The sequence below is a fragment of the Hibiscus syriacus genome, unplaced genomic scaffold (genome assembly GCF_006381635.1).
Source record: "Hibiscus syriacus cultivar Baekdansim isolate YM2019G1 unplaced genomic scaffold, ASM638163v2 tig00111993_pilon, whole genome shotgun sequence".
Lineage (NCBI taxonomy): Eukaryota > Viridiplantae > Streptophyta > Magnoliopsida > Malvales > Malvaceae > Hibiscus > Hibiscus syriacus.
In genome coordinates, this window is record NW_024063232.1 from 804,791 (window position 1) to 826,467 (window position 21,677).

The following is a 21,677-nucleotide window of genomic DNA, read 5'->3' on the forward strand; positions in this document are numbered from 1 at the left end:
GAAAGGGGCAATATTTTCAAAACTTTTGGTTAAATATTTTTTAAAACTCTTTTTTGATATTTTCAGAACTTTGAAAATAAAAAAGAAAGAAAAATATTTTTTTTCAAAACAAGACAGTCTCTCTAGAGTGGATCTTGGTAAATGACATGTGGCTCTCAAACACAAAACTCATGCTTAGAATCAATGCTGAAGCAAGAAAACAGGAACAATGAGGGCATCTTTGAAGATTCAACATCAAATGTTGGAGCATTTTTTTAGATTTAACATCAAATGTTGGGGTATTTTTTGAGATTCAACATCGAATATTGGGGCATCTTTGGGAATTCAACATCCTGATGCAAATTATCAGACCTTTTGAAGGTATTTCCTCCATATGTAGGAACAAGCACACAAAGCACGAGACTCCATCCAGGGGATAAAACAGAAATAATTCATATTACATGCATCTTAGACTTACTTAAGAGCATCACGTTTATCATTTTTTGTATACATAACTTTTTCTAGCTTTTAGAGTCAAGTTTCAACTTCAAGATGAAGGATGCTCGATTCAAAAACACATGGTGGTTGCTTTACCTCACAGCGAAGGGGCGACTGTCTGACAACAAAACAACTTTCCAGTTTCAGTCAGAGTCAATTTCAACTTCACGACGAAGGATATTGAACTCAAAGCGACACAATTCGCTCGAAAGTAGATTTCAACTTCACGACGAAAGATATCTAGCTCGAAGCCAAACTTCACAATAAAGGGTCATCCACAGTTTCGACTTCACGGCGAAGGGAATCGTGTCCACCCGCAACATACAATACTTGGATTTTAACTTCACAACGAAGGATATCCATGTCAAGGCTCAACTTCACGATGAAAGGGCCACCTGCGATTTCAACTCACGACGGAGGATATCGTGCCACTCGAGACAACACAAGTTCAACTCCACAACGAAGGGACGACTGGTTGTCAACAAATAATTTCCCAATTTCAGAGCCAATTTCAACTTCACAGCGAAGGATATTGGACTCGAGACAACACAAGTTCAACTTCACAATGAAGGGTTATCTGTCACCAAAAGACCTTCGAGTTCGACTATGCTCAGCTCTAAGGCACATCATTTACAACATAACTCAAGGCAAGAAGGGCTATATGGCAATAAAATTGTCGAGTTCGATTCCATTCAGCTCGATTACACCTCAATCACACTATTGTCCGACTAAAAAACCTTTTTTTCGTCAGCATAGCTTAAGTCGAGAAAAGCTATCTGTCAGCGAAGACTTTTCGAGTTCGGTTTCATTCAGCTCGAGGGCATATCAACCACATTGTGGAGTCAAGAGATTACTTTCCAGTCGAATTTTTAGCCAATGTCTTTAAACCGAGAAGAAGACCAAAGTGGACTATAACGAGAAGCCACATTCTGATTTAAATCATTTCAAGATGGACTCGACTTCGCGATGGAGGAGCCATCCGCGATTCAATTCGACAAGGAGTTATTCTTCAACTCCACTAAACGAAAATTTGTGTCTTTTTATCTTTGTCCTATTTTTCGTTCCACGAAAAAGGACAAAGAGGGGCAGCTATAGACACCCATTTTCTTAAAAGATAGAACTAGCAAGAGTTTCTCTCCTAGGAGGACTCTTACACCACCATATCAACCACACCAACAAACGTGCAACAACCGAGCAAAGAGTCTAGTTGCATTAGGATTCTATTGTTAATAGGATTCTAAAAATAGTTAGTTTTTTTCACTATAAATAGATGTAATCCTCCCCATTTGTAACACAGGATTTACATACAAAATACAGAGGAAAGCACGGAAAATACAAAGGCAAAGCTATTGTAAACTATTCGAAAAGGAAATAAAAGGTAGCATCTTTTTTACTTTTGATTCGGTCTCTTACATTTACGTTTTAATTATTATTATTTTATTTATTTAACTTTATTTATACGCACATTTCCCTTGTTATTCATTTTATTTAATTGTTTTGTTATTTTTCTTTTTTTTTCATGTAATATTTTTTTACATTTTATGCATTTTTTTTACTTTAGTATATATTTTTATTTTTTTAGATTATATATATATATATATATATATATATATATATTATTTTTTATTATCACTTTTATTAATTTATATATATATATAGATATATATTTACTATTTTTTTATTTTTATTTTTATTTATTATATATATATATATATATTATTTTTACTTTTTTATTATTATTTTATTTATTTGTTTTATTTATATATTTTTTTCTTTTTTTTCTTTTTTTATATTTATTTTACTTACTATTTTATCTTTGCTTTCTTTATCTTATCTTTTATTTAATTTGTTTTTTCTTCATTTTAATTTAATTAATTTATTTATTTCTTACCTTTTTATCTAACTTGATTTTTTGACCTTCTTAAGGCCACACCTTTAAAACTATCTAAGGTAAGTAATTGTGATCGTATTTTTACCTTTTAATTTTAAATTACAATTTTCTTAATTTAAAACAACCGGCAAATTAATTGGTACAGAAAGGGCGATTCAAGGGTGCTAATCCTTCCTTGACCGTAACCGACTCCCGAACCCGTCACATTTATGGTAAAAACGCAGATCATGTAAGATGGTGTCCGACCCACCTAAATTCGTTTTAAAGTGGTCGGTGGCGACTCTCAACCCAATTATTTCAAGTCGAAGCCCGATTCGGGGCCCAACCGAAAGACGGTTACAACATCTGGTACCCATTGCCTTCTTCAAGGTAAATTTGTTTGTTCCTACTTTTCCAAGTAAGAAATTAAATAGAGGTTGAATAGTAAAACAATAGCTACTATATAACGGTAGTGATTGTTGGAAAATTTCGACATTCTAACAGTGACATCGCCCGAAATCACTATTATTCGAAAATAACATTATGAAACAAACTCATATCAATAGTGATGGATCATAGTTATAACTTAACGGGTAATAACCAATTACAACATTAGTGAGTCACTATTTCTATTATTGTTTCGTTAACATAAATTGAAAAATAAAACAACAATCCATTGTGACAGCTTTTATAATAAATTGTGAGAATTTTGAAAAGTACAACCACTAAATTTGCAGGTTGCAGTGACCGCAATAATGTCTATTATATCTATAATCATGATAAATGTAACATGATCGAAAATATAGTCGCAACCACAAACTAAAACCCTTCATCCAAGAAGCAATGTTATTAACAGTTCTGATAACTTCAAATTATGTTATGTCAACTTCAATCAATGGTGTAAATTCTCGTAATCCTTAGCAGGAACTTCAGCAGAATCAACATTTATAATAAATATTTCAACTTTAGAAATCATAATTACTAGTGCTTCTCGGAGTAATTTATCAACAAAATGTAATGCAAATTCTTATTCCGATCGCCTTGCTTCATCATCATCATCTATCATTTAAACTAATGCTTAATTAATAAATATTTTATAACCTAAGTGACAACATCACAATAATTGAAAGTTTAGTTTCAAAATTCAGAAATAATTAAAATAAAAGTGACCACCAATGTAATGTATCCAAAAAAATATTTTTAACCACCCAAAAAAATAAATAAATAAACACTACATAATCTCTTGTGTATCTATCTGTGTATGAAGTTATAGGTTCAGGGCAAAACCGACTTTGGGCTCTTGTTTTTGTTTCTCCCATACTCGGTTTTGCTTTGGTTTTGTTGGAAGGGGGTACGTATTTAAAAGATTTTCACTTTGGGTTTGTTTTGTTCTTGGTGTTAGCCGATCCTGTGGTCGATATTTGGGTTGACCCCACCTTTGGGTCTCTTCTTCTCGCAGTTATGCATGATAAGAAAAAGAAAAATCTGTCTGTCCTAATCATTCATTTATTTTTCTTTTATTTCTTTTGTTCCCTATGCGATCCATGCCTGGTGCCGGTTTGTTCTTTCATTTTGATTGCTGAATTTCTCTTCTACCATTTGTTTCTTCATTTTTTGGTTTATATGGCAAGTTGGCATCAAATTCATGTTTCAAAGATTTGATTTTTGGTCCATTTTTAGCTTGAAAGTTCAGCCACTTCACTGAGATTTCAAGTTATAGTTTTTGGTTCTTTCAGTTTTTTTAGATCAGATTTACAATTTTGTTTAGATATTGAATTTTGGTTTTGTCTCCTCTCTTTTAATATCATGGTTAGTGCTTCTGGTTTCAATTCATTTGCAGGTTTTGCTGGCGGCTTCTACTTCTTCTCAGTCAACTTTTGTATGGATTTCAATTCGAAATTGAGTTTTGTGGAATAGGGAGCAAGTGTTAAGTACTTAGTGATAGCTTGATTATAATTAATATCGATTCGGTATGGAAATGGCTTCAAGAGTTGAGATTGATGAAGATAATGACAACAAGGGAAGCATGTGGGATTTGGATCAGAAGCTTGATCAGCCAATGGATGAAGAAGCTGGGAGGCTTAGAAACATGTACAAGGAGAAGGTATGTTTCAACTTGTTTCGGATTTCTCGGTACAAGGTATCGTTTGCGGTTAATCGGAACAAAGTAGCTCTTGGCTCATGTTAATCTACCTTATTAGGGGAACTGATTTAAAGCCTTTCCTTTGCATGAAATCGGAATTTACTTTTTGTCTTTTATGCATTTTAAGTGATTGTCTGAGATGAGATAAATGCAAGGTAGCGCTTATAAAACTCAAATTGCTTTCAGTTTCGATGATATTGTAGTTCTTTTGTTATTTGGATCGCTTGTAGTTTCTGATATGGTTTTCAATTCCCGATAGAAATCCTCCGCATTATTGCTTCTGCGGCTTGCATTCCAAAGTCTTGGAGTGGTTTATGGTGACTTGGGCACTTCTCCCCTATATGTTTTCTACAGTACATTCCCTGGTAAAATCGAAGATCCGGAGGATGTTGTTGGAGCTCTTTCGTTGATTATATACTCCCTTACTCTTATACCGCTCCTCAAGTATGTGTTTGTTGTGTGTAAAGCAAATGAAAATGGTCAAGGTGAGCTGATAGCGGTGAATGAGGCTATGCATGTTATAATTTAATCCGAGACATGATTTTGACAAACAAAATGCTTCTTAATGCATCACAGCATGCGGAACCATAGGCTTGAACAATTTGCTCTTTCACTATCCTAGCCCACTTCATTAATACTAACGCTAATTTGCTCATGAATCCTTCTCTTTCCAATGCTCGTGAGACACCACCGTTAGAATCAAACTTCTTTTTTGTCATGCAGGTGGAACATTTGCTCTATATTCATTGCTCTGCAGACATGCAAACATTAAAACAATTCCTAACCAACACAGGACTGATGAGGAGCTAACAACTTATAGTCGTTCTAAATTTCACAAACAATCATTTGCTGCTAAAACAAAGAGATGGCTAGAGAGACACGTGTCCAGGAAGAATGCACTTCTTATTCTTGTCCTGGTTGGTACATGTATGGTCATTGGTGATGGAATACTCACTCCGGCAATATCAGGTATTTTGCTTATACTCACTTAATGGAAATTCTGTATAATATATTGTCGATATGCTAATGTCAACACACTAATTTGCCGGCTATCTTTGGCAGTTCTTTCAGCCGCAGGGGGCATCAAAGTAAACCGTCCACACATGAGCAATGGTACCTCCTCCTCCTCCTTAAACTTTATTCTTTCTTTTCATCCTTTGATTCAATTCATTTGAAAATATTTAGCCATGTTTCTACAAGGCCGGTACTAATTTTCTTTTCCGTTATGCAGGTGTTGTCGTGGTTGTGGCCGTCGTAATATTACTAGGTTTATTTAGCATGCAACACTATGGTACAGATAAAGTTAGCTGGCTCTTTGCCCCAATTGTTCTTATTTGGTTTCTTGTCATTGGAGGCATCGGCATATATAATATTTGGAAGTATGACTGCACTGCTTTGAAAGCATTTTCACCTATATACGTCTATCGGTATTTTAAGAGAGGAGGGAAAGATGGATGGACCTCTCTTGGGGGTATTATGCTTAGTATCACAGGTAAACTTACTATCATATTTTATATCCCTAATATTTTCCTTAGCTTATCTATTTAATGTTCATAAACTTGCACCGAAACTGGTGAAATGATTTTGATGACTAATGAATCAGGTACGGAGGCACTTTTTGCAGATCTATCCCATTTTCCAGTTTCAGCTGTGCAACTCGCTTTTACTGCATTCGTATTTCCTTGCCTTCTCCTAGCATATTCTGGACAAGCTGCCTACCTTATGTGTAACAGGGACCATGTGGTCGATGCATTTTATCGCTCTATCCCAGGTTTGTTCTTATATCTATTTGGTGGGTCTGATATAGTACTTAGTTGTCCCATTAGTGTGGCTGATTCTAATTACTTGTTTATAATGCAGATAGCATATATTGGCCTGTTTTCGTTATTGCTACTGCTGCTGCTATAGTTGCAAGTCAAGCTACCATAACGGCAACCTTTTCGATTATCAAACAAGCCCTTGCACTTGGTTGTTTTCCACGAGTGAAGGTTGTACATACGTTGAAGAAGTTCTTTGGTCAGATATATGTTCCGGATATTAATTGGATCCTTATGATTCTTTGCATTGCCGTTACGGCTGGATTCAAGAACCAAATCCAAATTGGAAATGCTTATGGTAAGGTATCATCCCTTCCTACTTTTATCGAAGTTCTTAATGCATCTTCTGTTCTGTTGGAAATTTGCCAGGTAGGAAAACTCACATCTCGAAATGTCTAAATTTATACGAGATCTTTGTGTAGAAAATTTTATTTTGTTTGCTGAGAGGCCGAGTTTTCACCATCATCAGGGGCTTTCTGTTGCGAACTAATGGTATCATTTCGAGCAATACATGTACCTAAGAATTATACACTTAATTGTATCGTAATCTATGTAAACGCGGGGACGGCTGTGGTGATCGTCATGTTGGTAACGACGCTGCTTATGACTTTAATCATGCTTTTGGTTTGGCGATGTCATTGGATTCTCGTCCTCCTCTTCACCGGCTTGTCCTTGGTTGTCGAATGCACATACTTTTCTGCTGTACTCTTCAAGGTTGATCAAGGTGGGTGGGTTCCTCTTGTTATTGCAGCAGCCTTTTTGCTCATCATGTATGTTTGGCATTATGGTACACTGAGGCGATACGAGTTTGAGATGCATAGTAAGGTTTCGATGGCATGGATTCTTGGGCTTGGCCCTAGTTTAGGCTTAGTTCGAGTTCCCGGAATTGGGTTAGTCTACACCGAGCTAGCAAGTGGTGTTCCTCACATATTTTCCCACTTCATCACTAACCTACCCGCCATCCATTCAGTGGTTGTTTTCGTCTGTGTGAAATACCTTCCTGTCTACACTGTTCCGGAAGAAGAAAGGTTTCTTGTGAAACGCATCGGGCCTAAGAATTTCCATATGTTTCGTTGTGTTGCTAGGTATGGCTACAAAGACTTTCATAAGAAAGATGATGATTTCGAGAAAAAGCTATTCGATTTCCTCTTCTTATTCGTGCGGCTCGAGTCGATGATGGAAGGGTGTTCAGATTCGGACGAATATAGCTTTTATGGCCAGCAAACCGAGCAGTCCAGGGACGGTCTGTTGAACAACAACGGCCACACAACTTGCTCGTTCGTCGATACCACAGTTTCAACGGTGGATTCAATTGTGCAGGTGAGATCTCCGATGCATACAGGTGTGACGGTAAGATCGTCGGGGCAAGTAAGCAGCCAGACTGAGACGGATGAGTTAGAATTTTTGAATAGCTGTAGGGATGCTGGGGTGGTACACATCATGGGAAACACTGTGGTGAGGGCAAGAAGAGATTCAAGATTTTACAAGAAAATAGCAATCGACTATATTTATGCATTTCTTAGGAAGATATGTAGGAAACATAGTGTGATTTTTAATGTTCCTCATGAGAGTCTATTGAACGTAGGACAGGTTTTTTATGTTCAAGTTCAAGCTAATTTCATCAATAAAAAACCAGAAAATCACATTTTAATTTTTCCAAGTAGATTTCATTACTTGTTAAGTTCGGAAAAGAAACTCGGTTCAGCTCAGATCTCAAGCAAGTTTTGAGCATTTTAATGGCAACTTTGCAGAAACATGATTATAATCGAGATAAATATATAGTGATAAATGTGAGAATTATGGTTACATGTTCTAAAAAGATTTTCATATAAGTAACATGCTTGTAGACACTCATTTTTGTCTGGGTCTACAAAAATATTATTATTATTATTAACCAAGTTTAACTACAAATTTTTTGTAGGCCACCGAAGCCCAATATTACAAGCCACTCAACCCCCAAAGCCCAATACAACCCGAAGCCCAACTAACCCAAAACCCAGATGACCCAGTTCAGCAATAGACCATTCAGTGACTCGGACCTGACCCAAAAGGGACCCAAAACGGCCCAGTGACCCGACCCGACTCACCTAGGGTTTCATCATAACCCTAGGTAGCTTCTGCCGCCGCCGCTTCCAGTCTCTGATGCTGTCACCGCCGACTATTCAGCCGACTGATCTCACCTGCACAACAATGACCCCAAATCATATCAAACATCAAAAATAATTAAGAAGATCAACCAAGTACAAATACTATCCCAAGAAAAATCAGAGAAATCATTTCCTATACCTAGGGATGAATTATTTTCAAGGCAAAGGGGAACCCATTAAAACAGAGGCAACAAGACACAGAGAGGGGGCATTCGAGATTCGGAACAAAAAAAACAAAATAAAAAAACGAGAAAAACCTAAGAAAACTATTCATTTTCGAACTAAAAAAAAGAAAGAACAGAAGAAAGAACATAACTTTAGAGAAGATCCGACATTTGGTAGCTTCACCAGAGCCTTAAAAGCCACAACCGAAGGTAAATATCATACCTTTGAAGTTAGGTTTTGATTTTCATTGATTTTGGGGTCGGATTTAGGTGCTCAGTGGTAAGGAATTGAGTTTTAGGAGGTTTTCACCGACTGTTTTAACCCTGTGGCCACTGATTTACGGTGGTCGGGGCTTTGATTGCTTCACTCGACCGGGAGAGGGGTATCACAAAGAGAGGAGGATAGAGAGAAAAGGAGAGAACGACTGATAAAGAGGGGATGTTGAAATAATTTTTAGGGTTTCCAAATGACCCTTAAGTGGGTTATAACCCACGGCCGAAACGACGACGTTCGGTATGTGTCATGGCTGCATGTTTTCACATTATGGGTAAATATCAACATAGGTCCTCATATCTTAGTAATCATCCACCAGTGTTTTTCATATTTTTGGGGGGCAAATCACAGTGTAGGTCCCTACATCTTTGTAATCTCTTGATTTGATCATTAAATGAAATTTTAATGTTCTGTTTCAGTCATGTATCTTTCAATAATTATAATTAAGTCACTAGTTGTTTATTTTGTCATTTTTGTGTATGTTTCACTTTGGTCACAATGTTTTTAGTTATTTCATTTTAGTCACTGGTAGAATGTGTTCTATATCTTTATTGATGTTCAAATTTGACTCTGATATTTGTAAATCTTGTATTTTAGTCACTGTTTGGTACAAGTTTAATTATTATTTAATATTCCATGTTACTGGTTTATTTTATTTTAGTCCTTAATGATATTTATGGGTTATTTTTGTTTTTAGTACATGTATTTTTAATGTTTGCTATATGGGTTTTAGTTTTTGTTTTTACTGTTTAGCCCTTTAAGTTTATGTTTTTTCTATTTTGGACCTTTAAATTCCTGTTTGTACTATTTTGGTCCATTAAGTTTCTGTTTTTCCATTCTGGTCCTTGTAATTATAAATACTTACTTTTTGACCATTATATTAGGGTTGTAATATTCGTTTGTATTTATTTCAATTCGCATGTACATATTTGTATGTTATGTATTCATTTGTATCATATGTAAATAAATATGTGTATCTCTATTAATTGTAAATATTTTTATTTCGCATGTTTCCAATCATCATTGTTTTAATATACGAAAATGAAAAAGTTTTAATGTGAGGGAAATCTACAAAGATATCTCCCAACTAAAGGGAATATATCTTTTTGAGGATTTTTCGCATAAATGTTTGTTTTATATTCGATAATTTTCTTTATTCCGTGTTTATTTATTTCGAGTATTTTTCATAGTTTTTCATCTTTATTTTGTTTTGTTTTATTTTATTTTATTTTATTTCATCTTTGCGAAAATTGGGAAATAATTTTTGTTGTGAGGGGAATCTATGGGAAAGTCTCCTAACTACAAAGGAAGTGCTTTCCCGAAGATTGTTCACACGAAATGACATTAATTATCCGAAAATTGATATTTTATTTGAATAAATTCGAATAAATAAAAGGGTCATAATTTAAATACATTTTCAAGTTTGCAATTTCCAATATTTAAACATCATATAATCGTTTAGGTACCAAAATTTGGGCGTTGAGGGGGTGCTCACCCTTCCCCACACGTAATTGACTCTCGAATCCTTAAAAACGAATCTTTGGTTAAATACAGACCATTTTTTTGTCGTTTAAGGTTTTCAACCTACCTAGCTTAATGGTTGGTGACGACTCTAAAACTAAACCATTTTTCCAAATCACATTTCATCACATTCCCCAAAACTAAATTTTTTTAAGTCTAACGGATCCCTCGGGGAGACGTTATGACAACTTGGTGACTCTGTTGGGGACCTTGAGAGTCAGACCATAAACGATTATACGTTGTTTATATTTTTGGGAATTACAATTTTAAATTGTATTTAATTTATGATCGTTTTATTTATTTTATTTTGATTTTGCATTATTTTATTTTTAAATTGATTTTGGATTTTAGTGATTTTCATATTTGAACAGATTTTGGAAAATTATGAGAGTAGCGTTTTTTGTCCTGTTTTAAAGGTTTCTGAGTTTATCCTCACACACATCACTTGCATTTGCATATCATAAGCTCACTTACGAGCTTTGTCCTTTTAAGTTGAGGTGAAAGCTTAGCCTACGTGAGATAAATTGTTTCTCTGCATGGGTTTTAGCTAGTAACCTTTGGGGTTCATATAACTTATGTCTAAGTGAGATAAAATATTTCTCCACCTAGATATAAGGGAATGTATCCTCTCAAATTGAACTCGATTCGCACGAGCCTGTAATGTGTCAAGATTGAGGGTTTGGCAGCCTAAGGAGGCACCAACATGGACAATTCGAGTACCCTTTTTCTTAGAACCCAACATATGCATATAGTGAGCCATAGTAATTCACCCCGATAAAAATTCATGTTCAACCTTTGTCCGTCAGTAGGTACCCAAAATAAATGTACACAAAGGAGAAACGACTCTAAACCTCTTCTCTTTACCTATATTATTTTTATTTTCTTGATATTTGAATTCTTTTATACCGACCTATTTTCTATGTTTGATTTTTTTATTATTGTTTAGCATTGCATGATCATCATAAATAAAAGAAAGGTGTTGATTAACCAAGTAATCATCATAATAGAAGAGCGACCATCAAAATGGAAAAGAGTTTTCATAACAAGGAAGATCGTAATTCAGCAGTTCGAGCTTGGCAGTTTGCCTGGGGATTACGTATCACAAACTGCATACGTCTACGGATCTCTCTTTTAAAGATGAAAATTCTTTTGGATAAATGGAAATATTTCTAAAAATGATTACTTTTGGAAATCGATACATTTTGCATTTGCATTCTGCAATGCATTTATTTAAACATTTTCATAATTTTTTTATCTGTATTTGTATATTTGCATTCTGCATGGCATTCATTGAAGCATTTTTTACATGCATTAATCATGGAATAATGGGTTTATCTAGTTGAAGACTCTGAGGAAGTGCTTCTAACTGTGCAAATTCGTTCACACAGTATTGAAAATGGAATTCAAATTTGAGAAGCTGAAGAATGAGCTAGAAGAGAGGTTGCAAAAGATGCAAGCATAGTGGGAAGTTAACATAGAGCAAATGCAAAAGGCCACCATGGATCGTATCTTGCAAAAGCAAAATGACATGGTTGATCAAATTGTAGCCAAAATGACTCTGCTTAACCAAGAAAGAGGCAAAGAAAATATTTTATCTACTATGGAAACTTCTGAATGTGTGATGGTCCATGCTAATCCACTAATACTCAGTTCGCCCCACAAGCTTCCTAGCCACCCAACATGCTTCTCCGCCACTAAAACTCATGTAATTGTGCTAGGTCCTCGGGATCATTCTATTGTTCAAAGCATGTCAAATCCCAATCAGATGAAAAGTGCCAACAATGAGATACTGGAGACTTTGAAAAAGTGGTGCAGAGAGATATTCCAGAGAATGAGAGGACAAAGCTCTCGTAGTGGGATGGATGCAAGAGACCTAGTCTTAGTTCTCGACTTGGTTCTTCCGCCCAAATTCAAGATACCTTATTTTGAAAAATACAATGAAACTAGTTTCCCTAGTGCCCATCTCACGATGTTTGTCCGAAGGATGATTGGGTACACCAACAATGATCAGATGTTAATCCACTACTTCCAAGACAGTTTGATTGGACCCACTTCGAGGTGGTATAATCAACTAAGTCATACTCAATTCCTCTCTTGGAAGGATTTGGATAGTTTCTTTTTGGGCCAATACAATCACATGATTGATATGACCCCCAATCGAACAACGCTTCAAAATATAGAGATGAGGAATGAGGAGAGCTTTCAACAATATGCTCAACGATGGAGGGATGTCGCATCTCAAGTACATCCACCAATGACTCAAAGAGAGTTCATCACTCTGTTCATCGATACATTGAAGTCTCCATATATTGATTACATGATAGGAGCCGCCATTAAAAAATTTTCTGACATCGTCATGTGCGGAGAAATGATCGAAAGAGCTATCAATAATGGCTAGATAGGTGGCACTAGCCATACCGACAATGATGAAAGAGATGAGATTAATATTCTGGGATCTTATCTAGCTAGTTTGGGGACCAAATCTCATAAGGCATTCCGTTGCATCAATCTAATCCCAATGATATATGAAGAATTGCTCCCAACGCTAGTTGAGAAGAACCTTGTGAATCCAGTTCAATCCAAACCAAGAGATGCCCCATATCCTGAAGGCCATGATATTAACGCCATATGTAACTATCATATTAGGAGCTCGAGGCATACCACTAAGAATTGTAGGACATTGAAGCGCAAGGTCCAAGATCTGATCGATTTAGGGGCATTGACGTTCAATGTATGATGGGCCATTTTGATCGGGAGTCGGCTGGGGCATCCATCAGGAGTTTTTGTTGCTTTCTCTTACATATCATCTTGTTTGATCTTGTTTTTCTTTTTCTATGTGTGAATGTTTGTAAGTCGCTTGATGTTCAAACATTTTCAATAAAATGCTTCATTCTTAGGAAATGAACAATGATCAAATTTTAATCTTGAATTATTTGAATATCATTATAATTAAAAGCTTTTTAATAATTGAGGTTGTAAATCTTTGACAAATGAAAAGATTGAACCCCAGCAAAATAAGAACCCCTTGATCCTAATCCAAAGTTGCACCAGACTATATACCCTTTTCTTACAGGGACCTAGCTATTTTTCACTTCTCATGAAGAGTCCATTGAAAGTTTTGGCATTCAGGTAAATGTTAAGAGCAGACATAATGGGGCAACTAGCACATGAGTTTGCAAATCTAATTGGTTTCTACTTCTGTTGATGACGTTCAATGATGAACATGATCTTCTTAGATGGAATGGTCAAATAGGTGAATCTAGTTTAGGTTAATTGCTTGGAAATTGAACTCTAACGATGAGATTTTCTGACCTTCAACAAGCACCAGGACTATAACATGTTTTCCTCAACGTGCTTAAGAAATGGAATCCGTATACCCAAAATAATATATATATATATATATATATACAATAAAGTTGAGCTATTCCACTAAAACAATTGGTTATAGAGAAAACTTGAAAGCTCTGACCTTATGAATAGATTATATTCAAACCATGACATTGATCGGGTACTTGGCAATTCGGTGTTTGCTCCACTGTGGTTGTCAAGTCGAAGACTTTGTGACAACATGAATCCTTCAGCTAGCCAAACAAAGGCATTTATAAGATATATGTACAATAAAGCTAAATTCAGCTAGCCAACAATGGCAAATTAAATCAAATTTATTAAATAAGGAGTTTCAGTGAATATAGACTAAGGGAGTTAAAGAACACCTGTTATAGTCAAACTCACACGAGCACTCAGAAATCTCATTTTTTATACTGATATTTGTACACTACCTTGACTAAATGAGTCCACGAAGCTTGAACAAATGGAAGATTTCAAAGAACTGAAATAGAAGTGTTTTAAAGAGTCTAACAATTGACTATACTAATTGCGTCATTTTGTTCACCTCCGATCAAAATGCCAAACCAAGAAAGAAGGACATGCTATGATCTTCACGAGGACCAATCAATGAAACAAACCTTAGAGTTTAGATAGCCCAACCTCAAAACCAACCTTTCAATCTTGATATTTGTCAACGATTTGTAGATATCAAAGATTAAAAGAGCAATTGATTTTTTATAATCAATGAATTCATATTTTTGTGATTTGCTCCAATTGTGAGGCCGAATAAGAGGCATTATTTTAGTTCATTTGACAATGAAAATTCACATATTCTTTCTTTGTCAAGTTGTTTTCAAAATAAGAAAAACATTTTCAAACAAGATAATCTCTCTGGCGGCATATCTTGGAGTTCAACAAATATCTCTCTAAAGCTCGAGATCGAAGCTGGGGAAAGAGAAGAAAGATTTGTGGGGAAATATTTGGTGGGGAAAAGAAAACAAATTGTCTCAGGTTGAGGTTTGCAAGAGTACACCGTGGTGGAAATGAAGACAAACTGAATCAAAGATAGAGTGAAGACTGCTCTCGTAACTATTCTCCTTTCAGATCGAGAAAACATACATCAATACAAGCATACATCAACACATACATACATGACACATGAAATTTACATCTTTGCATTCATCATCATGTGCAATAAACACTTTGAGTTTCCCCCTCTTGAGGACAAATAAAATACAAACTTCATCATGACATCATAACATCAAAGATTAAGCAGTCATAAATACATCATTTCGATTTTTCAGGAAATAAAAGCTTGGAAATAACTATATGTCTTCAACCTAAAAGAACAATGCCATCCACAGATTTGACTTCCTGAAGTCAACAATCAGATCTTCTGAAGACATTTCCTCAACATACAGGAACCAATAGACAGACTACGAGCTCTTGAGATTATTTTCTTAAAAACAATTTGTCTCGTTTGAGACATTTTTCCACAAATTTTGTCTCGCTTGAGAAAATTTGTCAAAACAAATTGCATTTCACTTGAGACGTTTTTCCTCTGAAATACAAATTTCAAAGTTGTTGTACTTGAAATAAAATTAATATCACTTAAGATTTTCAAAACCGATTCGTCTCACGTGAGCCAGTTTCCCTTTAAACACAAATCCTGAAATTGTTACCTTTGAAACAAAATAAACACCTTTGAGATTGTTTCCCTAGAAACAAAATCGACAATCTTTGAATCTTTTTATCTTAAAACGAATTTTGTCTCTTTTGAGACAATTTCTTTTGAAGGAAAATCTTTGAGTTTATTTCTTTGGAAACAAATCAAATTTGTCTCTTGGGACAATTTATTTTAAAGAAAAATCTTTGAGTATATTTCTTTGGAAACAAAATTTTGTCTCTCTTGAGACAATATCTTTTGAAAGAAAATCTTTTAGTCTGCTTCTCTTTAAACCAAATTCTTTAAGTATGTTTCTCTTAAAACAAACATCTTTGAGATCGTTTTCCTTGAAATGAGTTTTGTCTCATTTGAGACATATTCTTTTGAAACATCATCTGTGAGTCAGTTTCTCTTGAAACCATTATCCCTAAAGATGGCCTACCATCCTCATCGCGTAGGAACCGTGTCATCCCTTGACCATACCTCTTTATCACGTAGGGGTAATGTCACCCTTAGATAACCAGTCGTCCTCATCGCGTAGGAACCGTGTTATCATCCCTAAGGATGGCCTTCCATCCTCATCACGTAGGAACCGTGTTATCATCCCTAAGGATGGCCTTCCATCCTCATCACGTAGGAACTGTGTCATCCCCCGTCCAGACGTCCTCATCACGTAGGAGCCGCGTCAACCTTAGATAACATGTCGTCCTCATCACGTAGGCACCATGTTATCATTCCTAAAGATGGCCTGCCGTCCTCATCACGTAGAAACTGTGTCATCCATCGACCAGACCTTCTCATCATGTAGGAGCCGTGTCACCCCTAGATAATCAGCCGTCCTCATCGCGTAAGAACCGTGTTATCACCCTTCCTAAAGATGGCCAGAACTCTTCATCACGTATGAGCCGTGTCATCCCCTGGTCATATCTCCTCATCACGTAGGAGCCGTGTCACCCTTAGACGACCAAACCTCTTCATCACGTGTGAGTCGTGTCGTCCCCCCAACCACAAACACTATTAAATTTCAAAAAAAAAAAATCGGACAAAAACTTGTTGTCATTTTCATCTTTACCCAATTCTTATTAACATAAAATTGTGCAAAGAGGGGAAACTGTAGACACCCATTTTTTGTATGGGTCTATAAAAATATTATTATTATTATTAACCAAGTTTAACTATAATTTTTTTGTAGGCCACTGAAGCCCAATATTACAAGCCACTCAACCCCCCAAAGCCCAATACAACCCGAGGCCTAGCTAACCCAAACCCAGTTCAACAATAGACCATTCAGCGACCCGGACCTGACCTGAAAGGGACCCAAACTGACCTAGAGACCCGATCTGACTCACCTAGGGTTTCATCATAACCCTAGATAGCTTCTGCCGCCACCGCCGCCAGTCTCTAATGATGTCACCACCAACTATTCAGTCGACTGTTCTCACCTGCACAAAAATGACCCCAAATCATATCAAGCAGCAAAAATAATTAAGAAGATCAACCAAGGATAAATACTATCCCAAGGCAAATCAGAGAAATTATTTCCTATACCTAGGGATGAATCATTTTCAAGGAAAAGGGGAACCCATTAAAACAGAGGTAACAAGACAGAGAGAAAGGGCATTCGAGATTCAGAACAAAAAAAGAACAAAACAACAAAAAAATCGAGAGAAAACCTAAGAAAACTATTCATTTTCAAACAAAAAAAAGAAAATACCTTTAGAGAAGATATGTCCTTTGGTAGTTTCACGAAAGCCTTAAAAGCCACAATCGAAGGTAAAGAACATACCTTTGAAGCTAGGTTTTGACTTTTTGTTGATTTTAGGGTTGGATTTAGTGGTGAGGAGTTGGGTTTTAAGAGGTTCTTACCGACTGTTTTAATCTCGTGGCCACCGATTTACAGTGGCTGGGGCTTTGATTGCTTCACTCGATGGGGAGCGGGTATCACGAAGAGAGGATGATAGAGAGAAAAGGAGAGAACGACTGATAAGGAGAGGCTTTTGAAATAACTTTTAGGGTTTCCAAATAACCCTTAAGTGGGTTATAACCCATAATCGAAACGACGCCGTTCGATAGGTTTCAAGGCTGCATGTTTTCACATTATGGGTAAATATCAACATATGTTCTCGTATCTTAGTAATCTTTCACCGTGTTTTTTATATTTATGGGGGAGAAATCATAGTGTAGGTCCCTACATCTTTGTAATCTCTTGATTTGATCATTAAATGAAATTTTAATGTTCTGTTTCAGGCTTGTATCTTTCAATAATTATATTTCAGTCATTAGTTGTTTATTTTGTCATGTTTGTGTATGTTTCACTTTGGTCATAATGTTTTTAGTTATTTTTTTTAGTCACTGGTAGCATGTGTTGTATATCTTTATTGATGTTCGAATTTGGCTCTGATATTTGTAAATCATGTATTTTAGTCACTGTTTGGTACATGTTTAATTATTATTTAATCCTCCATGTTACTAGTTTATTTTATTTTAGTCCTTAGGGGCCGTTTGGATGGGGGAATGTGGGATTCCCCCGGGAATGGAATCCACATTCCCCCGTTTGGTTTGGCCGGGAATGTCATTCCAGGTAATGTTTTATTACCAATAATGGATTTTTTGGGTTATATTACCGGGAATGTCGTTACCTCCCTTCCCTTAGGTATTGTAACATTACCAACGTTTTAGACTAAAATGCCCTTAATTTTTTTTTCAAAAATATCATTCTTCTGTCATTGAATAATAAAAATTCTATTAAGGTTAAATTTACAAATTTATCCTTAAACTATTTTAGATTTACAAAAAAATCTATAATTAAAATTTTATATGAAGTTCAGGGGTTAAAATAAAAATTTACCCTTTCATTAAACCTTTTTTATATTTTTAATTTTGCAAAAAAAATTATATAAATTTTATGAATTTAAATTTTTTAAAGAAAATATATAAATATTTTCCAACTTGTAATATTATAAAAATATATAATAAGGACAATTTTGTCAAATATACATTCTAATAATCTTTTATTCATTTAACCAAACACGATAATCTTACATTCCTGCTAAACCAACCAAACAAAAAATACAACATTCCAGTAATCTTATTCCCTGGTAATCTTTTATTTCCACTGGTAATCTTACATTCCGTGAACCAAACGCACCCTTAATGATATTGTAACATCCCAAACATCTGGTTAGTGACCAAATTGTGAGATTCTAGAATTCAATGACTAAATTAAATAAATTTAAAAGTTTAAGGGCTTAATTAAAATATTTTATGTTGGATAGTTTAGCAAAGAATGAGGAATAAAAGGGGAAATTGGTCATTTGAGCATGGAAATAATAAAAAAAAATGGGTTGTGGTTATTTTATAACCACGTGGAGCTCATATTTGGAAAGAAAAGGTTACAGATATTTCATCTTTCTTCCTTCTCCAACGTGAACTCCATAAGCTAATGTGAGTTGGTTTTCATTTAGTTAATTCTTGAGATTTAGGTGTGGTTTTAATTGATGAAGCCTTATGAAAGATTAGGGAGACAAAAGAGATATAGAAACTCAAAGAATGGTGAGTCAGAGATTATTAAATGTAAGAGGTGTATAAGTGAAATTGTGAATAAGATGAAATAAGTGAATTTGGAAGTTAGAATTAACTTGTCATAAGTATGAATAAGAAATAATAAGTGTTAGAACTAAGTTTGGATTATGTTGAAAATTTGGTAAGATTCTTAGTTTTAAGAATTTGAATGAGATATTGAAGGTGTCAAAGTGTAAGAATGATAAAAGATAGGTAAAGTGAGTGTAGTTGAGTTTGGTGGTAGGAAAGGTACTTTAAATATGGAAATTAAGTGAAGTGTTGATGATTTTCGGAATGTTTGGAATATGTTATGGGTTGGTAGTCTCGGTACTCGATGAAAAAGTACCGATATTACAAAGCTTTTATAGGTTATAATATTGTGTAGGTATCTATACTGCATGAACAGTATCGATACCATAAGACCAATTTAGACATACATCTTCATGAGGTATCGATAGCGAAAGGGGTAGTATCGATACCATGGGTACTGATACCATAAGGCAGGTATCGATACCATTTTTGAAGTAAGGATTCCAGAATTGAAATTGGATATCGATACTCGGGTACAATATCGATACCATTATAAGGGAAGTATCGGTACTGTTACTTGGGTACCGATACTATTTCTTAAGTAAACTGTGAATTGTGTTCATTAAATATCTTAAGTTATTAAGATCGAGTTATAATGTCTAGGATTCTAATGATTGTTTTGGAAATCATATTTACGTAGATATCAAGCATCAACAAGTTATGAAACAATTAACGAGTAAGAATGATCGAGGAAAAGACAAAGAGATAAAGATGAGTGCATACTTATAGAATATATATATAGTACGATATTGAAATTAGACTTGTGACAAGTCTAGTTCCAACATATTTAATACATGATTGCATAAGTAGAAGCAAAATCATAAATGGTAGGGTGTAAACATATCTTGATTGCATTACATGATATGATATTGGACATTTTATATGGCACTTCGGTGCATTGCTACGCGACACTTCGGTGCATTTCTACGTGGAACTTTGGTGCATTTATACGAGCTGTGGTGACAACATTTGTGCACAACCTCAATGCACTCACGTACCTTAAGTTCTCAGTATTGTATCATGGGCTAATAAATTATTATTATGAAATCATAATTGCTACTGTGATAAGCTTATGTGTGGAAGCATGATTATGTAAGTTGCATTGAATGAATATATGAATGCATTGTACTCCATTTCATTATAGTATTATTACATATTATGCCTCACTAAGTCGATGACTTAGCGTGTGAGTGTTTCACTTATAGGATCCAAGAAGTTAAACAAGCAAGGATAGGCAGCTGGGATAGCATCACTCATGCGGATATCAGATCAGAAGCAACTTAAACAGTAGGTTATTTTTCTATGAAAAGTAATGTTGGCATGTAATCAAAAGTTTAAGTTGTATATGCTCTGATTACTTTTGTAAGATTTTGTATTAAACTGATGTAAATTATAGGATTTCATAATACAAGTTTAAATTCTCTACTATTTTGTATAAGTACATTGTTTTAAAAAGGTAATGTGACATCTCAGACTCGTATCCAGGTCGGGTACGGGTTAGGGGTGCTACAGATATTTATGGGTTATTTTTTGTGTTTAGTACCTGTATTTTTAATGTTTGCTATTTGGGCTTTGATTTATTTGTAATTACTGTTTTATTCCTTTTAGTTTTTGTTTTTACTGTTTAGCCCTTTAAGTTTATGTTTTTTCTATTTTGGACCTTTAAATTCATGTTTGTACTATTTTGGTCCATTAAGTTTATGTTTTTCCATTCTGGTCCTTGTAATTCTAAATGCTTACTTTTTGATCATTATATTAGGGTTGTAATATTCGTTTGTATTTATTTCAATCCGTATGTACATATTTGTATGTTATGTATTCATTTGTATCATATGTAAATAAATATGCATATCTCTATTTATTGTAAATATTTTTATTTCGCATGTTTCCAATCATCATTGTTTTAATATACGAAAATGAAAAAGTTTCAATGCGAGGGAAATCTATGAAGATATCTCCCAACTAAAGGGAATGTATCTTTTCGAGGATTTTTCGCATAAATGTTTGTTTTATATTCGATAATTTTCTTTATTCCATGTTTATTTATTTCGAGTATTTTTTTATAGTTTTTCATCTTTATTTTGTTTTATTTTATTTCATCTTTGCAAAAATTGGGAAATAATGTTTGTTGTGAGGGTAATCTATGGGAAAGTCTCATAACTGCAAAGGAAGTGCTTTCCCGAAGATTGTTCACACGAAATGGCATTAATTATCTGAAAATTGATATTTTATTTGAATAAATTCGAATAAATAAAAGGGTCATAATTTAAATACATTTTCAAGTTTGCAATTTCCAATATTTAAACATCATATAATCGTTTAGGTACTAAAATTTGGGCGTTGTGGGGGTGCTCACCCTTCCCCACACATAATCGACTCCCGAATCCTTAAAAATGAATCTTTGGTAAAATGCATACCATTTTTCTGTCGTTTAAGGTTTTCAACCTACCTAACTTAATGGTTGGTGGTGACTCTAAAATCAAACCGATTTTCCAAATCATATTTCATCACATTCCCCGAAACTAAATTTTTAAAGTTTAACGGTTCCCGTAGAGACGTTATGACAATGCTTTTGCAGGCATGTTAGTTTATTTACTAGATAAGAAAATACATGATATTT

At 34.8% G+C, this 21,677-nt stretch overlaps 2 protein-coding genes across 2 annotated transcripts; both read left to right on the forward strand.

The window, feature by feature from the left end:
* Positions 1–4,101: 4,101 nt before the first annotated feature.
* Positions 4,102–6,796, forward strand: LOC120173909 (potassium transporter 11-like). The gene is made up of 7 exons (XM_039180948.1): positions 4,102–4,451; positions 4,750–4,975; positions 5,214–5,459; positions 5,553–5,603; positions 5,722–5,982; positions 6,094–6,261; positions 6,351–6,796. The coding sequence occupies exons 1-7, from the start codon at positions 4,320–4,322 to the stop codon at positions 6,704–6,706; spliced, it is 1,440 nt and encodes a 479-aa protein (XP_039036879.1). The 5' UTR covers positions 4,102–4,319; the 3' UTR covers positions 6,707–6,796.
* LOC120173945 (potassium transporter 10-like) lies at positions 6,465–11,875 on the forward strand. Its single transcript, XM_039180969.1, has 3 exons — positions 6,465–6,605; positions 6,730–7,937; positions 11,802–11,875. Exons 2-3 carry the CDS (start codon positions 6,797–6,799, stop codon positions 11,873–11,875), a joined length of 1,215 nt encoding a protein of 404 aa, XP_039036900.1. The 5' UTR covers positions 6,465–6,605; positions 6,730–6,796.
* The last annotated feature ends 9,802 nt before the right edge of the window (positions 11,876–21,677 follow it).